The sequence below is a fragment of the Lepus europaeus genome, chromosome 15 (genome assembly GCF_033115175.1).
Source record: "Lepus europaeus isolate LE1 chromosome 15, mLepTim1.pri, whole genome shotgun sequence".
Taxonomy (NCBI): Eukaryota; Metazoa; Chordata; class Mammalia; order Lagomorpha; family Leporidae; genus Lepus; species Lepus europaeus.
The window spans coordinates 82,575,863-82,597,840 of NC_084841.1; the positions used below are offsets into that span (position 1 = coordinate 82,575,863).

Here is a 21,978-nt window from a genome sequence, read left to right on the forward strand (position 1 = left end):
GTTATACTGGACCTAAATTATTTAACTGTGTCAGGGGCCCTTCCCTACCACCCACAATTCCCACTGCTCCCCAGACGCAAGCCATGTCATGTACCTTCTCCTGACAGTTATGTTAGCACAGGAACTTCTTTCCAGAGGCTCTTGAACACGATAAATGGACTGAACAAAGGCTACTGTACCATAAGGCTGATCATTGGCGGGAATAATAATATTTGCCACTCGATCTAACCCAACAGAACCTCCACCAGAGGCATCAGTTAGTTGTACTTGGATAACCTAAAAATACAGTGAAAACTTCCTTAACAGCATCCCAGTTCTGAAATTAAAATAAGAATGATGCAGGGAAAACAAATCAAACACATCCATACAAGTTCAAGAACAAAACAAAATCAAATATAAATGGCCCCAAAGAAAGTGGCCCAATTACATGTGCAGACCCAGCAGGTAACAGAATAATCAACAACTTTCAATGCGAGAACATGATTATAAATAAGAAATATAGACCACTTAAAGTCCTTAATATTTATATAATCATGTGAATCAATTTTAATATCCATATTTAGATTTTGATTTCAACAATGATTTTTATATCTTAAACCTGTTATTTAAGGAAAACAGTTTACATACATTTTAATAGATAATGTAAGAAATAAAGCATAAGAGATTATCTAAAATGGAAATTCTATGACAAAATTTAAAACCAAAATCATATTGTAATACCAGCTAAATTTAGAGAAGGAAAAAAACTACAACTACATGTATTAATGAGTATCTAATACTTTGGAAGTGAGACAATTAGTATGTAAAAAAACTTTTTTGTGGACGTCTATAAAAATGTGATATGACTGGGGGCTGGTGCTGTGGCACAGGGGGTTAAAGCCCTGGCCTGAGGCTCCGGCATCCCATGTGGGCACCGGTTCTAGTCCTGGCTGCTACTCTTCTGATCCAGCGCTCTGCTATGGCCTGGGAAAGCAGTAGAGGATGGTCTAAGTTGTTGGGCCCCTGCACCTGCATGGGAGACCCAGAAGAAGCTCCTGGCTCCTGGGTTCATATCAGCATAGCTCAGGGCCATTGTGGCCATCTGGGGAGTGAACCAGTCTTTACCTCTCTCTGTAATTCTGTCTTTCAAATAAAATAAAATAAATCTTTAAAAAAAATGGGATATGATTGAAGAATAAATGCTTATAAAAATTTTATGGAATCTGGGCTTTAATACTTGAATTTCATAATATAAAATTATCGTCAGCCAATATATGTTAGCAATGAATTAGCTTTCCTACTAAGACTGTATTTCTAATTGCCACCATTTTTTCCCCACTATGAAAAATCAATGCTAGGAAGATTTACCTAACCTCGGCATTTCCTATGTGTTAAGTTCTCAATCACGATTGAAGAACAATGAATGAATGAATGGAAAATCAAAATCTGAAGTTTCAATGATGCATACTTAAGCCAAAAGGGAATTTGAGTGCAAAATAAGAGTTTGTAAGGAACAAAAATAGTAAAAATTAGGATATATATATATATATTAACCATTTAACTAAAATATCAAAAGTTACAATGTAATTGTACAAAATAGAACATTATACTAACTAGCATGTGTACATGATCTAGACTATTCCTGCTTCTTGTCATAAGGATCACTTTCAAAATACCATACATGGCACATTCTGGCAGAAAATATTATTTGACATTCTAAGTGACACAGCAACAGCCATGTGTTCTAGTCACTATTAAGACAAGGCATGATCTACAGTGTCATTCTAAACTAGCCATTCCTCTCACCTCTTCGATCTCCGGAACGTCGTCAGCCAGGACCTCTAACAACAAGGTTTGAATGGTTTCCCCAGGGGCAAAGGTCACATTACCTGAGACAACTCGCAGGTCGCCAGTAGCAAGCTGTCCATTAATGGTGGCAACCCACTGGACAGTAACATTGCCGAGTGTCCCAGAATTTCGAATTATCGGCAGGTTTACCTTCACTGAGTTAAACTCAGGTTCCTCTACAATAAGTTTAGTAATCTGAAAACCTGGAGAAAAGACAGAGCTGAGTGGATTTCAAATACAAGCTGAAACTAAGTCAAGACAGAGCTACCTGGCCACCACCCTATAGAGGATTTTCCTTCCCCCTAAACAGTCTCAGAAGCTGAACCCCACCCCCCCACAAGTCAGAGTAACACACTGTGATGCCAACTGGACAGCCCTGTCAAATTTACATGTTATTTTCCCCTGTGATAGAAGAAAAAGAACCATAGACTCAGAAGCTCAAAGGGGTCAGGTATGTATCAGATGTGAGTGGAGGAGATGCAGGGACCCCTGTGGCCAACAGCACAAGCCACGCCTGGTATGAGGGGCAGTTGCGATTTTGTACCGTAACTGATGTTATATAGGAAAAAGGACTCCACATTACCCAATTCTATGTATAAAGGAAGCAAAGATTTTTGTGTAAATTGATTTTTGAACAGTTATCTAAGACTTCCCAAGAAGAAACCCCCATCTAGAAGCTAAACCCAACTGGAAATTCAATAGTCCATGACTTCCATAGCATCTACTCTTGAAGGTAAAAGAGAGACACAAACTAGTCTGATTACCAAATAACCCGTAGGGGTCATCAGAGGCCTCAATAATAATGACTGCCTCTGTTGAAGCCCCTAATTTGGCTCCTCCTGTGGTTTGATTCAGCAGTTGCACGAGAAAAGATTCTTCCAGCTCAGGGTAGATGTCATTAATGATATACACTGGCACGGCTTTACTGGTTTCCCCTTCCAGCAACACCACATCTGATGAAGCTATACTATAATCTTCTCCTACAAAGACAAAAAGAAATGCCAAGAATTATTTCAAAATATGATAATAAACACCCTGTATCCTAGGGAAGTAACTATTAGTTATCAAACTTTATGAATATATTTGGAAAAACTTTGAGGATAGTGACTTACTCAAAATGGGAGATTTTTTATGAACAAGTGATCAAGTTCATCCCTTCACTTTCAAAAAGATGTCTACATAATTTGGTTATCATTATGGTTTGGATAATAGTTCAGATGTCCACCAAGGCCCAGGTTATAGAGGTCTTGGTCCGTAACGTCTTAGAATGGTTAATAATGGACTAATATTAATGGTTAACGCTTTAAGAGGCAGCCGGCATTGTAGCCCAGCAGTTGAACTGCTGCTTCCAATGCTGGAAACCCATATGGAAGTGCTTTTTTAAAGGTTTACTTGAGAGGCAGAGTTACAGAAAGTGAGAGGGAGACACAGAGAAAGGTCTTCCTTCCACTGGTTCTCTCCCCAAAAGGCCGCAACCACCAGAGCTGAACCTATCTCAAGCCAGGAGCTCCTTCCAGACCTCCCGGGCAGCTGCAGGGGTCCAAGCGATTGGTCCATCCTCCACTGCTTTCTCAAGGCCACAAGCAGAGAGCTGAATCAGAAGAGGAGCAGCTGGGACATGAACCGATACCCATATGGGATGACTGAGCCACAGAAGGAACTCTGCCTTCCAAATCAATCAATCTTTTGTGAGACAAATTAAGGGTAGAGACTGGTTCTAATTATGACTTCTAGGAGATGGGTCCAGGGACATCTTGAGGTCACTGAAGGAAAGTATTTCAGTTAAGGGTTGGTTATAAAGGTCGAGTTGGGCCTGTGTGCACGCTCTGCTTCCTGGTTCACCATGTGACCCTCCCTCGACATCCTACCACCCATCAGCTTCAAACAGACCAAAGCCATTGTCCAATCTTGAACTGTGCATCTCCACAAGTGTGAGCCAGTTTCTATTTCCCTAAGTAGCTTCTCTCAGGTATTTGAAAGAAAAAAACTGACATATACATAAAAATATCAATGTACAGAAAATGGAATCCTCAAAACATTCAAGGAAAACATTATGAAATAAACTAGGTTTGGATTTCAATTTTTTTTACCACTCTAAACTTGTCTTTTAATTACATTTTTCTATAATCTTTATGAAATATTTTCAGAAATATATCGAGGCAGAAATCCATTGCCCACAAAACAGCCTTATGCCCACCAAAAATGTGTACATAAAGAACTAATTCTAACATCATTGGTAAGATAAATGACACTGCTGCCTAGATGTCACTTGATGCACAATAGCAGTCACCAGTGATACACTAGAAATGAAGAGCTCCCCTACACAGTTGGATCTCAAGCTGCTACTAGGTTGTTCTCAGATTGGCAGCAACTCTGTTTCTGGTCAAACAATGGGTTGGGATAGCAGCGAGCCGATAGCTAACTTCTTAGGATACTGACTAATCCCCACCACCTGTCCATGTTGAGGTACCCTCTGTACAAACACACACACATCATCTGGGTACTAGCTGAGTCTTGTTTATTATCTTGTGGAGAAAAAAAAAAATCACATCAAGACGATTCACCTTTAGAAGTCAGGCCTGACATCCAATTCATTCAGTCTTGTGTCCACTGAATATACCGCAGAAAGATCCTAACTGAACTGCTCTTAGACCAACTCCTCTCCAACTGCTAGAAATCCGCTACCAAAAGATGCCGGCCACCTCATATTGCTCTTGGCAATGAAATCATCTTGCATATACATAAAATAGTTCATGCTGACCACTGCCTCTTCCTTATTCTTCATACATAAGATAAAGGTGTCCAGAGACAAGACGGTGGCCCAGCCCTGAAATCAGATGGCTCTCATTTGCTCCTGCATCCTGCAGAAAACATTTACACAGGAATCCCTTCAAGACATGAAATGGTGTGCAGAGAAAGTCCTGTAGTCCTATGTTTACTTTTCATCAGTTTGTGCCCATTTTGGTTATCATAGCTTTTTAATTCCTATTTGATTTTGCAAATCATTTTCACAAGTTTCATAAATTTACTATCATAGGCCGGCGCCGTGGCTTAACAGGCTAATCCTCTGCCTTGCAGTGCGGGCACACCGGGTTCTAGTCCCGGTTGGGGTGCCAGACTCTATCCCTGTTGCTCCTCTTCCAGTCCAGCTCTCTGCTATGGCCCGGGAAGGCAGTGGAGGATGGCCCAAGTGCTTGGGCCCTGCACCCGCATGGGAGACCAGGAGAGGCACCTGGCTCCTGGCTTCAGATCAGCGAGATGTGCCGGCCGCAGCAGCCACTGGAGGGTGAACCAACGGCAAAAAGGAAGACCTTTCTCTCTGTCTCTCTCTCTCTCACTATCCACTCTGCCTGTCAAAAAAAAAAAAAAATTTCCCTAAAAAAAAAATAAATAAATAAATATACTATCATAAATCTATCAAAGCCTTTGATGTATGTCTTTAAAAAGATGCAAGGTGTTGTTACATTTAATTGACCTTTCTACTTATCTCTTTGGGTGGCTTTGTTAATCAAGGGTACACGTCCCTGTCCCACTCAGACCTGTCACCACTGCTTGGATTGCTTTCTCACCAGCCATGGCAGTGAGTGGCACGGCCTTAAACTTCACAGACACATCTGCAAATGCTCCTCCTGCCCTAGTCACATTGATAATGGGTCCCACATGGTTTTCTGCCACGCGAACAACTGGTGCTGAGAGTTGAAGGGTTCCAAACGCATCATCATTGGCAATGATCATTACGTGGGCAAGAGCTTCCACCTTAGACCCAAGGCGTGGAGAATTTGCAACTGAAAGAAAAGATACATCAGATTCAAAGACCCGGCCAGAAGACATCAATAAGTCTCAGCAAGAAGCCAGCCAAATGTGGTCCTCCTTTCAAGTTTTTTTCCCTTACCATTTAAATCTTGAAAATGTCTAGCATTCATCTAGACCTTGGGGATACAAGAATCGAATGGAAGCCTCCCCTTAAAAAAAAAGTCCTGGAATGTGAACATTATCTTAGAATCCCTAGCAAAAGAACCATTACCTTAGAGGAATACTTTATAAATATTGGAAATTTATCAAAAGGGAAAATATTTGAATTAGTCAATTTGCATAATAGATAATGATGAAATTGACAGAATTATGGTCTTCTAGTTAGTTCACCACCATTCCATTAAAAAATGCTTCAGTTACACAGTTAGCATACTACAAGTCATTATACTCCAATCGTAACAAAACTGGCCCCCACCCCACCCCACCCCTGGCCTGACAAATTTGTTCTTTCCCCATCCGATCTTAGTGCAAAAAGTCACTGAGCCACCTGACTGGTGTGATCTCAATATCTGTGTTCTCATCAAGTGCAAATATTGAAATCCTAACTCTCAAGGTAATGGTGTTAGCAGGTGGGGCCTTGGGAGGTGCTGAGGTTATGGGGTGGCACTCGTAAATGAGATTTGTGTGCCAATGAAAACCGCCCAAGGGAGCTGGCAGGTGTTGTGGCTTAGTGGGTTAAGCTGCCACTTGCATCCCACATGGGCAGCTGTTTGAGTCCCAGATGCTCCAATGCCAATCCAATTCCCTACAAATTCAGCTGGGAAGGCAGCAGAAATTGGCCCATGGACTCAGACCCCTGCACCCATAGGGGAGACCCAGATGAAGCTCCTGGCTTCGACCTGGCCCTGCCCTGGTCATTGCAGCCATTAGGGGAGTGAACAAGCAGATGGAAGACTTTGTCTCTTTCGCTCTCTGACTCTGCTTCCAATTGCCTTTATAAACTCTTAAAAGATGCTTTCAAACTTAATGCTTACTATTCTTACAGTATCTTCTATTATACCTTAATTCTAAGGTATATTAATATTCTTTTCTCTAATATTAACAAAAACAAATACTTACTTGGACGAGCCTGTTCTTTCTCTATTAAAGTAGTATTGATTAGTTTGATAAACATAGACTCCGATCTTTCTGGTTCATCATCATCCAAAATTGAGATACTTATTGTTGCCTCACTCTGATTGGTCCCAAAAAGAGCAAATCCAGAAGCCGACAGGTAGTCTCTTCCTTGAGTTGCTCTGGCTAAATTAGGTGGGAGATAAGGTGGTTTTTCCATATCATCCAGTGTTACATAGTAGACAATGACTTTACCCGTGAGCCCTTTCAACCGTATTATAGACAAGGTGATGTTCCAGGTTGCTTCCTCAACTCTCATAGGTCTATCTGCCTCGGAAAATATAAATACCCCATAAGGATCATCGTTAGCCCACACTGTTAGTGTGGCATTCGTGTGGGCTCCCAAAGCACCGCTGGAGACGCCAAGGATAGACACAGAGAATGTCTTGTCCAGTTCCGGCTCTTCATCTGGCAACACTTCCACTGTGATGTTCGCACTTGTCTGCCCAACATCAAATGTGACATTGCCAGAGGTGAAAGCCAGATCACCGTCAGGGTCAGAACCTATGTTCCAAAGCAGAGTCACTTGAGACAGAGCTCCGTGGGTTCTCACAACCTGTAAAATATTTCATAAGAAAATATGTCAGCAAAGATTAAACCATTGACTTAGAAGGTTTCGACTATACAATAATAGCAACACAATAAATTTAAATTTTTTTTTCAACAAGAAGCAGGGACCAATACAGTAGCCTCCTTGGAAGACCCTTAGAAAATGTTAGAAATAGAGAATATTTAAAAAGTGATTATTGCATGAAACTGCAAACTGATGGAAAAGTTTTTAGCTTCTAACTAAATTCTTGTTGTAGCTTTTGTGAAGCTATAATACATATCAGTAGTGAATAAATCAGTAGTGATCAATAACTTATTATTTTTAACCATACTCATGAAAATTTTACATTCACTGCAAAAATGGTATATATTCCATTGTAAGGAATAGATGAGTGACATGTTCCTGAAAAGTTAGCTGTTAAACTCATTTTTAAAGCAAATTATATTTCATTTTCAATATAATACAAAAGAATCCCCTTTGGTACAGCCATTGTGGAAGACAGTATGGAGATACCTCAGAAATCTCAGTACAGACCTATCATATGACCCAGCCATCCTACTCCTGGGAAATTGCCCAAAGGAGATGAAATCAGCATTCTGTACCCCATTTTTATCTGTACCCCCATTTTTATTGCAGCTCAATTCACAGTAGCCAAGATATGGAATCAACCCAGATGTCTGTCAACATTATAAAAAATTTATGGTATATGTACACCGTGGGATACTACATAGTGACAAAAAAATGAAATCCTTTCATTTTCAACAAAATGAATACAACTGGAAAACTTTATGCTTAGTGAAATAAGTCCCAAAAAGACAAACACCATATGTTTCTCCATGATCTGTGCCAACAAATAGAGTACCTAAAAGATAATCTCTATAGGTGAGATTGACACTTTGAGATGGGATGACTTTCAACATCCATGTCTCAACTGTTGAGGAACAGTTTTATTCTTTTCCATACTATTTGTTGAACTCTGTACTTAGTATAAAGTACTTAGTATGAAGTGTATAAACTTAACTGAAAATAGATCTTAGTATAAAATAAGAATGGGAAGAGAGGAAGGAGGAGGAAGGGTAGAAGTGCAGGTGTGTGGGAGGGTAGGGTGAGAAGAATCACTGTGTTCCTAACTTTGTATATATGAAATGCATGAAGTTCGTATACCTTAAATAAGAGGTTTCAGGTTAAAAAAAAGTCCCCCCAAAAATGTTTGACCCAAGCCATAAAATACATTCAAAATAATAATAATAATAATAAAGCTTTTAGCAATAATATAGTGAAAAGAATGAAAAGCTTAAAAATAAGAGGCAGGCATGGAGTGTAGTGGTTAAGTCAGCACTTGTAATAACTGCTTCTCATATAGGAGTGCCTGATTCACATCCTGGCTTAGCATCCAGCGTCCTGCTAGTTTATACCCTAGAAAGCAACAGCTCCTGGCTTTGGCATTGCCCATTTCTAGCTGTTGCAGGCATTTGTGGGTGGTGAATCAGAGGATGAACCATCTGTCAGTCTCCTGGTCTCTCTCCCTCTCTTCAAGTAAGCTAAAAATAAAATTAAAAATTTTAAGCTTGGCCGGCGCGGTGGCTCAACAGGCTAATCTTCCGCCTTGTGGCGCTGGCACACCAGGTTCTAGTCCCGGTTGGGGCGCCAGATTCTATCCCGGTTGCCCCTCTTCCAGGCCAGCTCTCTGCTATGGCCCGGGAAGGCAGTGGAGGATGGCCCAAGGCCTTGGGCCCTGCACCCACATGGGAGACCAGGAGAAGCACCTGGCTCCTGGCTTCGGATCAGCGAGATGCGCCGGCCTCAGCGGCCATTGGAGGGTAAACCAACGGCAAAAAGGAAGACCTTTCTCTCTGTCTCTCTCTCTCACTATCCACTCTGCCTGTCAAAAAAAAAAAAAAAAAGAAGAAGAAGAAAAAAAAAATTTTAAGCTCTATTATAGCAAGTCCCAACCAAGAAAACCCTGTGTGTGAAATATTTATGTACCTCAAAGTAAAGTTAGGCATAGTAACTGTGTAAAACTTAATCCTCCCTCTTAAATTTTTCTTTCTTGAATAATGAGCTATTCTGTCTACAGTTGCTCAATTTCTTCCACAACGGATTCCTGATGAGCTGTCATAACAGGACAGAAGGCTCCATTTGAGATATTTCTTCATTATTTGTATAAAATATGAGAAGCCTGCTTCTGCCCCCTACCCTGAGTCACTACTGAACTTTTCTTGATTTCTACTAGAACAAAGTAGAACACACACATACGCACTTACTCCATATAGAATTGTTACTGCTGTTCACCAGTGTTTTAGATTTTCTGAGACACACAGGATTGGACTGCACTTGGCACACTGACATCAGACCTGCCCTGAGAGCTTGCCTTGAACATGGAAGTATGCGTGGAAACGATGGAAATCACTGCCAAAAAGAAGCTAAAGAAAGAACTGCTAACCTGCAGTTCTCCAAATCTACAATCCTCCCTCCTTTCAGGAAGACAAAAGCGTTGTTGAGATGGAGCTCCAAGAATCCTTAGTCCCCAAAGTGAGTGGAGACTAGAGATTGTTAAGATCCCTTTAATGGGCCAGCACCCCGGCTCACTAGGCTAATCTTCCGCCTGCAGTGCAGGCACCCCAGGTTCTAGTCCCAGTCAGGGCGCCAGATTCTGTTCCAGTTGCTCCTCTTCCAGTCCAGCTCTCTGCTGTGACCCAGGAAGGCAGTGGAGGATGGCCCAAGTCCTTGCGCCCTGCACCCGCACAGGAGGCCAGGAGGAAGCACCAGGCTCCTGGCTTTGGATCAGCGCAGCGCACCGGCCGTGGCAGCCATTTGGGGGGTGAACCAATGGAAGGAAGACCTTTCTCGCTGTCTCTATCTCACTGTCTAACTTTGCCTGTCAAAAAAAAATCCCTTTAACAGCTTACATGGGACACATACTATCAGTGAAAAATAAACCTTTGTTGTATTAAACCATTGAGATTTCAGAGATGTTTGTTACCACAATCTAATGAATGAATAGGAAAAAAAAAAATTCTTATAAGGGTACTGGTGCTATGGTGCAGCTGCTTAAAGCCCTGGCCTGCAGCACTGGCATCCCATATTGCCACCAGTTCGAGTCCAGGCTGCTCCACTTCTGATTCAGCTCCCTGCTAATGCCCCTAGAAAAGCAGCTAGCTGAGGATAGCCCATGTGCTTGCGCCCCTGCACCCATATGGTAGACCCTGGCTTCAAACAGGCTCAGCTCCAGCCATTGAAGCCATCTGGGGTGAACCAGCAGATGAATGGAAGGCCTGTTTCTACCTCTCTAACTCTTTCAAAAAAAAAAAAAAAAAAAAAAAACTATGTAAGATAAACACTTGTAATTACAGTTCATTAAATTTTTTTAAAGATTTATTTTTTTAATTTAAAGTCAGAGTTACACAGAGAGAGGGAGAGGCAGACAGAGAGAAAGATAGATCTTCCATCTGTTGGTTCACTCCCTAAATGGATGCAATAGCCAGAGCAGCACTGATCCGAAGCCAGGAGATTTCTGAGGTCTTCCACTTGGGTGCAGGGACACAAGGCCTTGAGCCATCCTCTACTGCTTTCCCAGGCCATAGTAAAGAGCTGGATCAGGGCCAGCGCCGTGGCTTAACAGGCTAATCCTCCGCCTTGCGGCACCGGCACACCCGGGTTCTAGTCCCGGTTGGGGCGCCGGATTCTATCCCAGTTGCCCCTCTTCCAGGCCAGCTCTCTGCTATAGCCTGGGAAGGCAGTGGAGGATGGCCCAAGGCCTTGGGCCCTGCACCCGCATGGGAGACCAGGAGAAGCACCTGGCTTCGGATCAGCGAGATGCGCCGGCCTCAGCGGCCATTGGACGGTGAACCAACGGCAAAAAGGAAGACCTTTCTCTCTGTCTCTCTCACTATCCACTCTGCCTGTCAAAAAAAAAAAAAAAAAAAAAAGAGCTGGATCAGAAGTGGAGCAGCCAGGTCTTGAACTAGAGCCATATGGGATGCTGGTACTGCAGGTGGCAGCTTAACCCACCATGCTACAGCACTGTCCCCAGTTCATTATATTCTTTAAAGGATCAGATGTCCTCTAATAAAATGAATCCATACACAAAACTAAAATACAAATGCCAAATCACCATTTACTTATCAATTTGTTTTGTCTTTGCCAATAGAATCATTCCTTTCCACCTACACAGGAAAAAAGCAACGCAAAATACTCATACACATTCATAAGATAATAAACAGCTTTTAACAGGACAGAAGGTGTCTAGGAATGAAGGGACTAATGTACTCACATTGAATGTAACAGTGCTATGTCCATCTTCCAGTTCAGTTCCACTAACAAAGAGAGACTCAGGGCTAAATTCAAACACTCCGTGAGCATGGTCAGAGGCCGCAATTGTCACTAGAATTTGGGAAGCCACTCCTAGACTGGCTGCTTGAGCAAGTTCCAATAAATGGCAAAAAAAAAAAAAAAATGTTAATCAGTAATTTACAAACCAAAGGAAAAGCCAAGGAACACATTTTGAAAAGAGTCCTTCCATTCACTGAGAACATTCTAATTTGTTTTAGAAAGAAAGGCAGACACAAATGGTTGCCACCCATATTCATGCTTTTTATGACCTTCCTCTGCGTTGGCACCAATGTGATACACAAGTGGTGCACAAGTACTTGGAGATGAAGAAGGAAAACTCGTTTCTCCTTTGCTTCTCCATGAAAGAGAACATTCTTCCACAGAGTGTATGAGGAAGGTCTCCCACGACCTCTGCCGACCTCAACCTTTATGAACAGCGGCTTCCCTACGATTTCAGTCAACGTGATGAAAAACATCTTTGGTTCTCAATGTACATTAATCCTAGGCCTATTTTTCATCATTATGTTATCCTAGATGTACTTTTCCTGAATCAAAAACAGTCCGAGCCTATAAGTAAAGACTCTAAGATCTAAGAAGCACATTCAATTTTTATGTCACACTAATGTCTACAGATAAAGTGAACAATTCTAAGTAACAGAGTAATTAAATATGGAGATTACATGAGGCAAAGATCAAAGAATGAGATAGGTGAGAACATGAGTTCTAACACTAAAATATGAAACCTGACATGGTGAACAAGTACAACAGCACTCTCCTTCAAGATGGAAATATCCTAAGTATTCTCTTCACACATTTAAAAAAAAAAAAAAAAAGTGGGTTAAACGCCAAGTCATGGCTGCATACGACTCATTTTTCAAGGTTTCTCCCATTAACTGACCACCTTCTCGCCTGTCTTCCTCATGTCATTCTCCCATTTATTTTGATTAAATGCTACATATAAGCCTCGTGAATTTTTTTGGTATGAAAGGTATCATGTATTTAACATGAACATACCAATGTCCCATTTCTCTTTTTAGGTAGTGGACACTATGCAAAATATCTAACTACGGTAGGGTCCTACAGGAAGGAATGTGACTGTGATTTATCACTTGCTAGCTTGGGAACTAAAGCATGGTGAAAATAAGATGTCATTTAGCTTCTTAGATAATTAAAAAGGCCAATGAAAAAATACGTTAGGGACCTACTCATATTAAGTGTCAGTAAGGGATTGGTATTATTATCTACAAAAAGAGAAGTTAGAACTAAAACATATCACAAAGAACCTTGAAACAGCTGCTTACCACGTTTGCGAATAGTTGGAAGAAAGAATTCCACATCCCCATCACCACTACCACTGCCATCAACCCTAAAGGGTTCGGCTACTTGATAAGGAGACACACAGAGACACAACCCACACAACACACATTGACACAATAAGAAAGTTGAGAGTTCTTAAACAAGCCAAGAGGAAAATGAAGTAATCTTCACACAATGACATACATTCTTCCCTAGAAAATGTAAATGATAAATTCATAATATCAATCAGGTTACAAATTACCAAAATCTCAGGGAACACTTTCGGGAAACTTCTCATGTATACCAATTTAACTGATTTTATTGTTAAATTTTCATTTATTTACAGTGTAAATTGTCTCCTAGCATTTTAAACATTAGCATATACTTATGTCTACACACCTGTGAAAGTCACCTTACGCTCACAGCCACCAATACAAAATTAGAGAAATTCATCAACACCTCTCTCCTTCCACATATTCAACCCCCATCATATTTAATCCTCTCAAAGTTGATCACTGACGTGGTGGAAAGGGTCCTAGACAAACAGTAAAAATTCTGCATGGGCGCTGGCAGTGAGAGATGCCAACAGCTAAACCTTAGGGAGTCACTGAACCTGCTGGTTTCTCAGCTTTCTCAACTATGAAAAGTGGGGCCTTTTACATAATGGCGTGAAAAATCAAATAAAATGCTGGAAAATGTTAGAGCAGAAACATAATCAGTCTTGGCAATCTGTAACTACTATAATAAATAGGAAGTGGTTATACCCTCAGTTCCAACTCCTCTTACACCCTAAGCACTGGCTTGCCAAATGTTTATAAAGACAGGAAAGCAGCAGTGGCAGCAATGGCAAAGAGGGAGACTAAGGAAAGCAAAGCCACATTCACACATGGGGGCTTCTGCCAACCTCCTTGAATGTCAAGTTAAAGATCTGCCCTGTTCCTGTTTTACTCATCAAGAACAGGAATTTAGAGCTCCTAGAACCTGAAATCTTAGACTTAAGAGGCAAAATGATTTCCAATGACTACCTAGCACATGGCTTTGCTTCTTATTCAGAAGTCATAATATAGAGGTGTGGATTTCAGCAACATATGCAAGCGTATTTCGGGCAGCATGAAACATTTAGGCTATGGCTACCACAACCAAACAAAATAGTATGGATTGAGTTGAGCCACAGAATGATCTACCTCCACCCACTGTTTCGAACACCAGCTCAGAAGTGTAGGCAGTGTCTGGATTCCTTCTCCTCTAATCATAGCCCTCTGGCAGGTGGAAATCAGGTTCTGACACTAGTGCTTACTAAGAAACTGTAGTATTGGTCTTCATATGAATACTCATGCCAGTTAACATACAACAGTGCATATGAGATATGGGCAAAAGTTTCCACAAAAAATCATAAGCACTCCTATGCTCACGAACATCTGATGTCTCTTGATGAATCAGTATGAGGCAATGGTTACTAACATTTCCTTTTTCTTTTATCTATGTATTTTTTAGCCATTGGTGATGCAAAGGGCAACTTTTCAAATATTATTTCATAATCAATAAAAGTCCTGCCATGAAAATAGTGCTTTGGAGATACAATGACTTGTGTGGAGGACACAGCTGGAGGACAAGCTGGTTAACTGCATATGCGCACCTGCCAGGCAGAGCACGCAATACATGGACTGCTGTCTGCATTCACCAGCCTGTGGCTCGGCTTACTCATTTTCCTGTTCCCAACCACTGGTTTTGTCTCCTTTGCTTTTACCTGGACTTTGCATCCTCACCTGAAAATCCTATGTTATACTGACAATTTTGATATATCCATCTTATCCAATCTTTCCTCTTGGAGGACTAATATCGTGGAAAGACTGTCCCGATGAATTCCATATCAACTCTTAATTTCTTACACTTGTAAAGCTAATACAGTGTATATCACATATATTCTCTGTGTGTGTCCAAAGAGGCCACATGTATTCTATAACACCTCCATAAGCATCTGATTATCAAATACCTTAATAAGTCTGCAAAGAAACAAATTATCCCTCTACATGGGATAGCGATTATAGTCTCACTTCAATGCAAATGATTTTTCCCATTAAATGAGTTTTTACTTCAAACACACTCGGTATTCAGAACTTTCTAAACATCAGAACTGAGGGAATGGTTGACCTGCTTTATTGATCATTGTCTCAATTATCTAGAAGGACTAGTTACCTGTCATATATGGATTTGGCTCTACAGAGGTACTGTGAAAATTAGAAGAGTAGGAGAAGAGAGGCGATTTTAAAGGCTCCCACTTTGAATGACATCTACAATGTGGTACAACTGACCTGTTTCATTTGAAAAACACATCTACTTTAGGAAAAGACCACTGAATAACAAAATGGGGAAAATAAAGAGCTCAGTAGGTGGTATCCATATTACTCAGAATTAACTAATCCTCACAGCACAAGCATGTTAAGAGAAATTATCAGTTGAATATTAATTTATAGACTTAAAATTATGGGAATTTTTTTTTGAAGAAAGAGACTGTCAGAAATTTTCTACCATAAACATTAAGCAATTATTAACATCCAGACTATTTTCTCCAAGATCCACTAACTCATTCTTTTAAAGAAAAAAAGATTAATTAGCAGGAATGTGAATTCATAGGAATGTGAATGCTTCTTTAACAGCATACATCATGGTGGGTAGATTCTAGTCTTACCTCCTCCCTCCAAGTTAAACAACTCAACTTTAAAAGATTTTTCCAATTCAGGGATAGAATTATCAGTGATGTTGACAGAAATGTATTTGTATCTCTCTCCTGGTTGAAATTCTAGCGTACCAGCAACACTCTGAAATACAAATAAAAGATCTGTCCATTAGATAATTATTCTGTTTATAAATTTGCAAAATGGAAATGTTTGCTTAGTCTCAAACTGTTAAATACTGTAACAAAAGAACATAAGAAAACACAATTGAGAAGACTTCAGTTAATCAAAATAGTGGAAAATTCACAGTATAACTTCTACATAAATATTTTTGAACTAAATAGATAGGTTTTTATATTTCTTCTATGCTTATTCATCAAAAAAGTAATCAAGGCAAATAAAATTATCTTCATGTTGGACTCCACAAATTCCTAATTAATTCAATGACCACAGGAACTCTGACCAACTATATTTAAAACTTTTGAAATTATATCATGGGGAAGCTTACATATGCAACGCATAGTAACAGCATTTTCATTCCCAGAATCTCTGCAAGCAATTATACCTATTAGTCCATTAGGCATTAGTCCTTCTTTTATTAAACTTGCAGTTGCCAATCTTAACATAGTCTCCCTTCAGAAAAGTTCCTATACTCAAAGAACAGCAGTTATCCAAAAAAAGTCAAAGTTCTTTCTCTCCCATAATTTTATAGAGGCACTTCCCCCCCCCCCAAGTCCTTTTTTATAGTTATTTAAAATTTTTCTAGATGTTAGCTTGTGAGATCAACATTTCATCTTATGGAATTATGAAATGATATTAAAGCTAAGGAAACCATGAGGGATTCACTTGATCAGTATTTATCAAATCCCTGGCATATGACAGTACCACTTAAGTTGTATGAATTTTAAAACAAAATAAAGCTTTGCCTTCAGGGAGAACATTCTAGGTGGAATGTTAGGCATATAATAAAAATAATTCCACTAGATTAACTGCTATACAGGCATACACAGAGTGCTCCAAGAGGAAGTAATTATCTTTGCCTAGAGGTTGGTAGTCAGTAGAATAATTTCACAATGGAATTGACGTTCAGCTCTTTTAGGAAACCACTTTGCTTGACGTCAGCAGCATCTAACTGGCCTCTCTGGCTCCAGAACCATGTTCTTGTCCAGTGTTCCTGGTTTTCTTGCTGTCTTTCCAGCTCTCCCTCTTTAGTACCAACTGCTGACTTTGACATTGTCCTTAGGATCTTTAAAAATCGCTCGTCAGGCTCTTTCTAGACCTTCTGTCTAGACAAGGCTAAGACATCCTCGGATTTTAACACCATATATGTGCTCCTAACCTCCAAAATTGTATCTCCTACTTCTGGTATCCAGATTTACACCTTAGTACACTTTGAAATTTTTCTTAAGATTGTTGGCAGAATCTTAAATTCATGATCTTCCTTTAAAACTGTGTCTTATCCGATCATCTTCATAGCTCTCAACTGTAGAGCAAGTTGCCTACATCAGAAATTAGGTAGTCATTCTTAACACCATTTTCTACTTTATCATTCTCCCTAAACAATCCTCAAGGCTAGCTCTTTTGACTTCTAAATACTTTTGAGCTCACCTACTAATTGTCATCTACATTGTCTCAAGTCCTGGCCCAAGACACTGTCACCTCTTACATTGCTCTACACAACACTCCTTATTCAAAAGTCTGTGCCCTCTTACCCATCCTCCACAGTTCAGCCTAGTGATCTTCCAGAAACACATTAATATCTTCCAATTATTTCTCCTTTAAAATAAACAACCAAAAATGCAGCACGATTCCCAAGGCATTGAATGACCCAGTCCCTGTCTTATTTTTTGACAACACACCTAGTTCTCCACATTCCAGAAACACACCTTCCTCTAGTACCTCTGATAACCTGTGCTTTCCCTAGTAATGGCCTCTACTCATGCCATGTTACCTAGCTCAAGCAGTTCTTCATTCACTTTTGTCCTTAAACTTCAGAGTGCAGCATAAAGCCAATAAAGCCACCCTCCATAACCCCAGAGGCAGCTCTCCCAACTCCCCGCCCTTAATGCTTCCCACTGCTGTAACTCTGTGTTATCTGTGCTTTGCTATCACTCCACACAGCTGGGAAGGAGGCACCTGCATGGCAAGGATCACCTGAAACCTGGTTCAATTCAGTGACACCTGAAACCCAGTCGTCTCCTCTTCAATAAAGGCAGTTATCAGATCCAAGCAAATGCAATTTTTCCAGGTGGTGACCATGATAACCAGGACTTCTGGGCAGCTCTGAAAATCCTCAGCAGCCTGCAGGGTATAGTTTCTGGAGACTGGAGATACCCAGACTGGAAACTGAAGACCATCGGTAGGAAGATTTAAATATTTCTTCAAGAGACTACAGAGCATCAGGTTTCAATGAACCAACGCACCTTAACTGTGTAAATTTCAAGGACTAGAAAGGCATCATTGCTACTGTATATTCAAGTCCCTTTCCATCCTCCAGGGGAAGGACTACGCCTGTTTTTTCACCAGGGCGGTGCACGCAGCTCACCTGGTAGTCCCCAGGACTGGACGCCGTGACAGACACCGTTCTGAATCCTACAGACACCCTTCCCAGCAGTCCTTGTGCACGGACGACCAGCAGCCTGGCCTGTCCATCCTCTTCTTGCACGGTGACATGCGGCATGCTGGTGGCGGGCAGGCTCCGGGCATCCTCGGGCTGAGGCGGCAGCCCTGTGGAGAACTGTAGCAGGCCTGCAGGGACACAACAGACCACGCACTTTTTCCCTGCCTGTCGATGAACTTCATAGGCAACTGAAGCAATCTTGCACAATCATTTTTGTCACTCGCCAAAATTATCTTTTAAACATTTCACTGACTTGAAAGATAGAGAAAGAGAAGCATCTCACACCTCCTGGTTCCTTCCCCCAATGTCTGCAACAGGCAAGCTGGAGCAGGCCAAAGCAGGGAACCTGTAACTTACTGCAAATCTTCCACCTGGGAGGTGGGACCCAACCACCTGAACCATCACCACTGCCTGGAATTAGCACCAGAGTCTGGATTTGAACCCAGGCACTCCAAAATAGGATGCCAGTGTCCAGAGAGCCATCTTTCCTTAAAATGCTTACTTTTTCCATCTATTTCAGGAGGGGGGGGGAGAGAGAAAGATCTTCCATCTGATTGTTCATTCCCAAGATGTCCACAACAGCCAAAGCTTGCCAGATTGAAGCCAAGACCCCAGAACTCCATTTGGTCTCAAGTGGGTAGCAGGGGCCCAAGCGCTTGAGCTATCATCTATGGACTCCCAGGATGCATTAGCAGGGAGCTAGATCAGAAGTGGAGCAGTCAGGACTTGAACCAGAACTTGGAAATGGGACGTAGGTGTCCCAAGTGGTAGCTTAACCCACTGAGCCACAACACACACTCAAGACTGTTTTCACTGCTGTGCTCCACCCTACTGGGACAAAATTCCAAGAACTTTATATAGAAAATATTTTAGTAAAGATTTGGTTAACATGCTTTTGACATGAAACATGTTTATACACTTTACAAAGGTTAAAATTTAAAATAGTTGTCTCTACTCCAAGAAAACTTTTTGCTACAAAAGCATCAGTAAGGGGCCAGTGCTGTGGGTTTACGCCCTGGCCTGAAGTGCTAACATCCCATATGAACGCCGGTTCAAGACCCGGCTGCTCCACTTCCGATCCAGCTCTCTGCTATGGCCTGGGAAAGCAGTAGAAGGTGGCCCAAGTCCTTGGGCCCCTGCACGCATGTGGGAGACCCAGAAGAAGCTCCTGGCTCCTGGCTTCTGAGCGGCCCAGCTCCAGCCACTGCAGCCAACTGGGGAGTGAACCATTGAATGGAAGACCTCTCTCTCTCTGCCTCTCCTGTAACTCTCACTTTCAAACAAATAAATAAAAATCTTTAAAAAAAAGCATCCGTAAAAGATTATAGTTTTAAAATGTATATTCTCAAATATTTACTCATGTGACCAGAATCTACAACTCATTCTCTAACTTATAGTGGAACAGGATCTGCGGCACTCTAAAGATTTCTAACAGTTCTTTTAGAAGAAATTTAACTTTGAAACCCAGAATTGAACAACCTCTCAGTTTTCCTGAATAGATCTTTTTATAGATTTACGTGCTTTATTCTCACATGAGAAATACCACTTTTCAGGGCCAGCATTGTGGTATAGTGGGAGAGCCGCCACCTTTCATGCGGCATTCCTTATGGGCACCTGGCTGCTCCACTTCTGATCTAGGTCCCTGCTAATGTGCCTGGGCAAGCAGTGGAGGATGTCCAAGTGCTTGGGCCCCAGCACCCACGTGGGAGAACCAGATGAAGCTTTTGCCTTCGGTCTGGGTCTGGCCCAGTCTTGGCCATTGCAGCCATTTGAGGAGTAAACCAGCAGACAGATGATCTTCTACCTTTCATTTTCTCATACTGTCTTTCAAATCAGTAAAATAAATACATAAAAAATCAGTTTCCAATACAGGAGATACAGGTGAACTATAACAGTTCCCCAATTAAGAAAATTATAATTTTTCACTATAAGAGAAAAATATATTAATATAAGTACAGTGATAGCTTCACTTCTTGAGCCCTAATAAAATATGAATCAACTTCTTCAAATACTTAGGTGTGAATATTATCACCACAGGGTAATTTTTAAATAAATCTTAAAGCCATAAATAGTCCTGCAAAAGCTTTCCAACAGGGATTACTAAATTTCATAAATTGATCATTTCCTGTCTTGCACAACATCTCTCAAAATGGCAGCATAGAAGTTAAAGAGCTCACAAGCTCAGGGGTCAAGTTTTACTTCCATCATTCATAAACATTCCCTTAGAAAGTCCTTAACACCAAGCACCCACAGGAGTGAGTACTGTTCTCGCAGAGGGCGTGGTTACCGTATGGCTGGTCACTGGCTTTCACGGTGATGTCGGTGGTTTCCTTCTCAGGATCGACACTTGCACCGCTGGTGGGAGTAGAACCAACTTTCCCATCGCCAGGAATTGCGGAAACCAGCGTCACACGAAAATACTCATTCAGCTCAGGAACATCGTCATCAAGAACGTGTACATTCAGGACCTGGAAACGGTGACATCCAGAGGCATTAAGCAGTGACACCTCCAGAAACTGCCTCCAGAGGAAAACAAAACAGCCAACTCAGTTACATTCAGTCACACTGAATGACTTCCATTTGATCACCACACATCACATCCTGTATCAAGAACTGTAGAGAGCAGCTGGTAGGTGCCAAACATCAAGACACATCAGGAAATGGAAAAGCTAGCTGTCCACTTTGATCAGTGTGCACTGCACGCATGTGCTGATACTGCACTGTACTCCATAAACATGCACAAGCATTAAGTGTTCAAAATACTAAGAAAAGTTTTTAAATTACATTTAAGGGAAGTTACTATTTCACATGATCATTTGAATATAAATTTAAACATTATACATGCACAAATAAAAATGAAGTAGATCTGAGATTAATTCCCTAAACATTATATAATGGATGCTGCTGTGGTCTAAATCTGTGTCCTCCCCAAATCCCTATGTTGAAATCCAATCCCCAAGATGAACGCATTAAGAGGCAGGGCCTTTGGGAGACTATTAGATCTTCAAAGCAGAGGCCTCACGAATGCAATTAGTGCACTTACAACAGAGGCCTGAGGGGAGCAGGTATGCGGCCTGGTGGTTAAGCCACCTCTTGGAAAGTCGGAATCCCAGATCAGAGTGTCCAGCTCTGCTTCCAATTCCAGCTTCCCGCCAATGTGCATCCTGGGAGTGGCTTAAGTAGTTGGCTCCTTGCCACCATATGGGAGACCTGTATTAAGTTCCTGGCTCCCAGCTGCAGCGTGGTCTAGCCAGAGTTGTGGGGATTTGGGCAGTGAACCAGTGAACGGGATCGGGGGTGGGTGTGTGTGTGTGTCTGTGTGTGTGTGTATTTCAAATACAATGAAAATAAATGAATAAAAGGGTTTTTTTTTTTGGCTTGGGGGCATGGAGAGTGCTTTGTTGCTCCTTCAAAACATGTGAGGACATAGTGAAAAGACATCATGTCTATAAAACAGGGAAGCACTGGATGTACAAACACAGAATCCATGGAACCTAGATGTTGGACTTTCCACTCTGCAGAAATGTGAGCAAATATGTCTATCATTTACAAACTATCCAGTCTAAGGTGTGCTGCTTTGGCAGTTTTAAGAACAAAGGCAGGGCCAGCGCCATGGCGCACTAGGTTAATCCTCCACCAGTGGCGCCAGCATCTTATATGGGTGCTGGGTTCTAGTCCCAGTTACTCCTCTTCCAGTCCAGCTCTCTGCTGTGGCCTGGGAGTGCAGTGGAGGATGGCCCAAGTGCTTGGGC

At 41.4% G+C, this 21,978-nt stretch overlaps 1 protein-coding gene across 1 annotated transcript in view; it reads right to left on the minus strand.

Annotated features, from left to right (window-relative positions):
- ADGRV1 (adhesion G protein-coupled receptor V1) overlaps window positions 1-21,978 on the minus strand; it is a 568,898-nt gene that overhangs the window by 485,198 nt on the left and 61,722 nt on the right. The window contains exons 23-32 of the mRNA XM_062211963.1: window positions 20,514-20,694; window positions 18,152-18,354; window positions 15,621-15,750; window positions 12,937-13,017; window positions 11,577-11,716; window positions 6,700-7,309; window positions 5,397-5,612; window positions 2,592-2,807; window positions 1,786-2,030; window positions 95-276 (exon numbers count right to left, since the gene is read on the minus strand). Coding sequence (XP_062067947.1) covers window positions 95-276; window positions 1,786-2,030; window positions 2,592-2,807; window positions 5,397-5,612; window positions 6,700-7,309; window positions 11,577-11,716; window positions 12,937-13,017; window positions 15,621-15,750; window positions 18,152-18,354; window positions 20,514-20,694 — 2,204 coding nt within the window. The remainder of the gene's footprint in view (window positions 1-94; window positions 277-1,785; window positions 2,031-2,591; window positions 2,808-5,396; window positions 5,613-6,699; window positions 7,310-11,576; window positions 11,717-12,936; window positions 13,018-15,620; window positions 15,751-18,151; window positions 18,355-20,513; window positions 20,695-21,978) is intronic.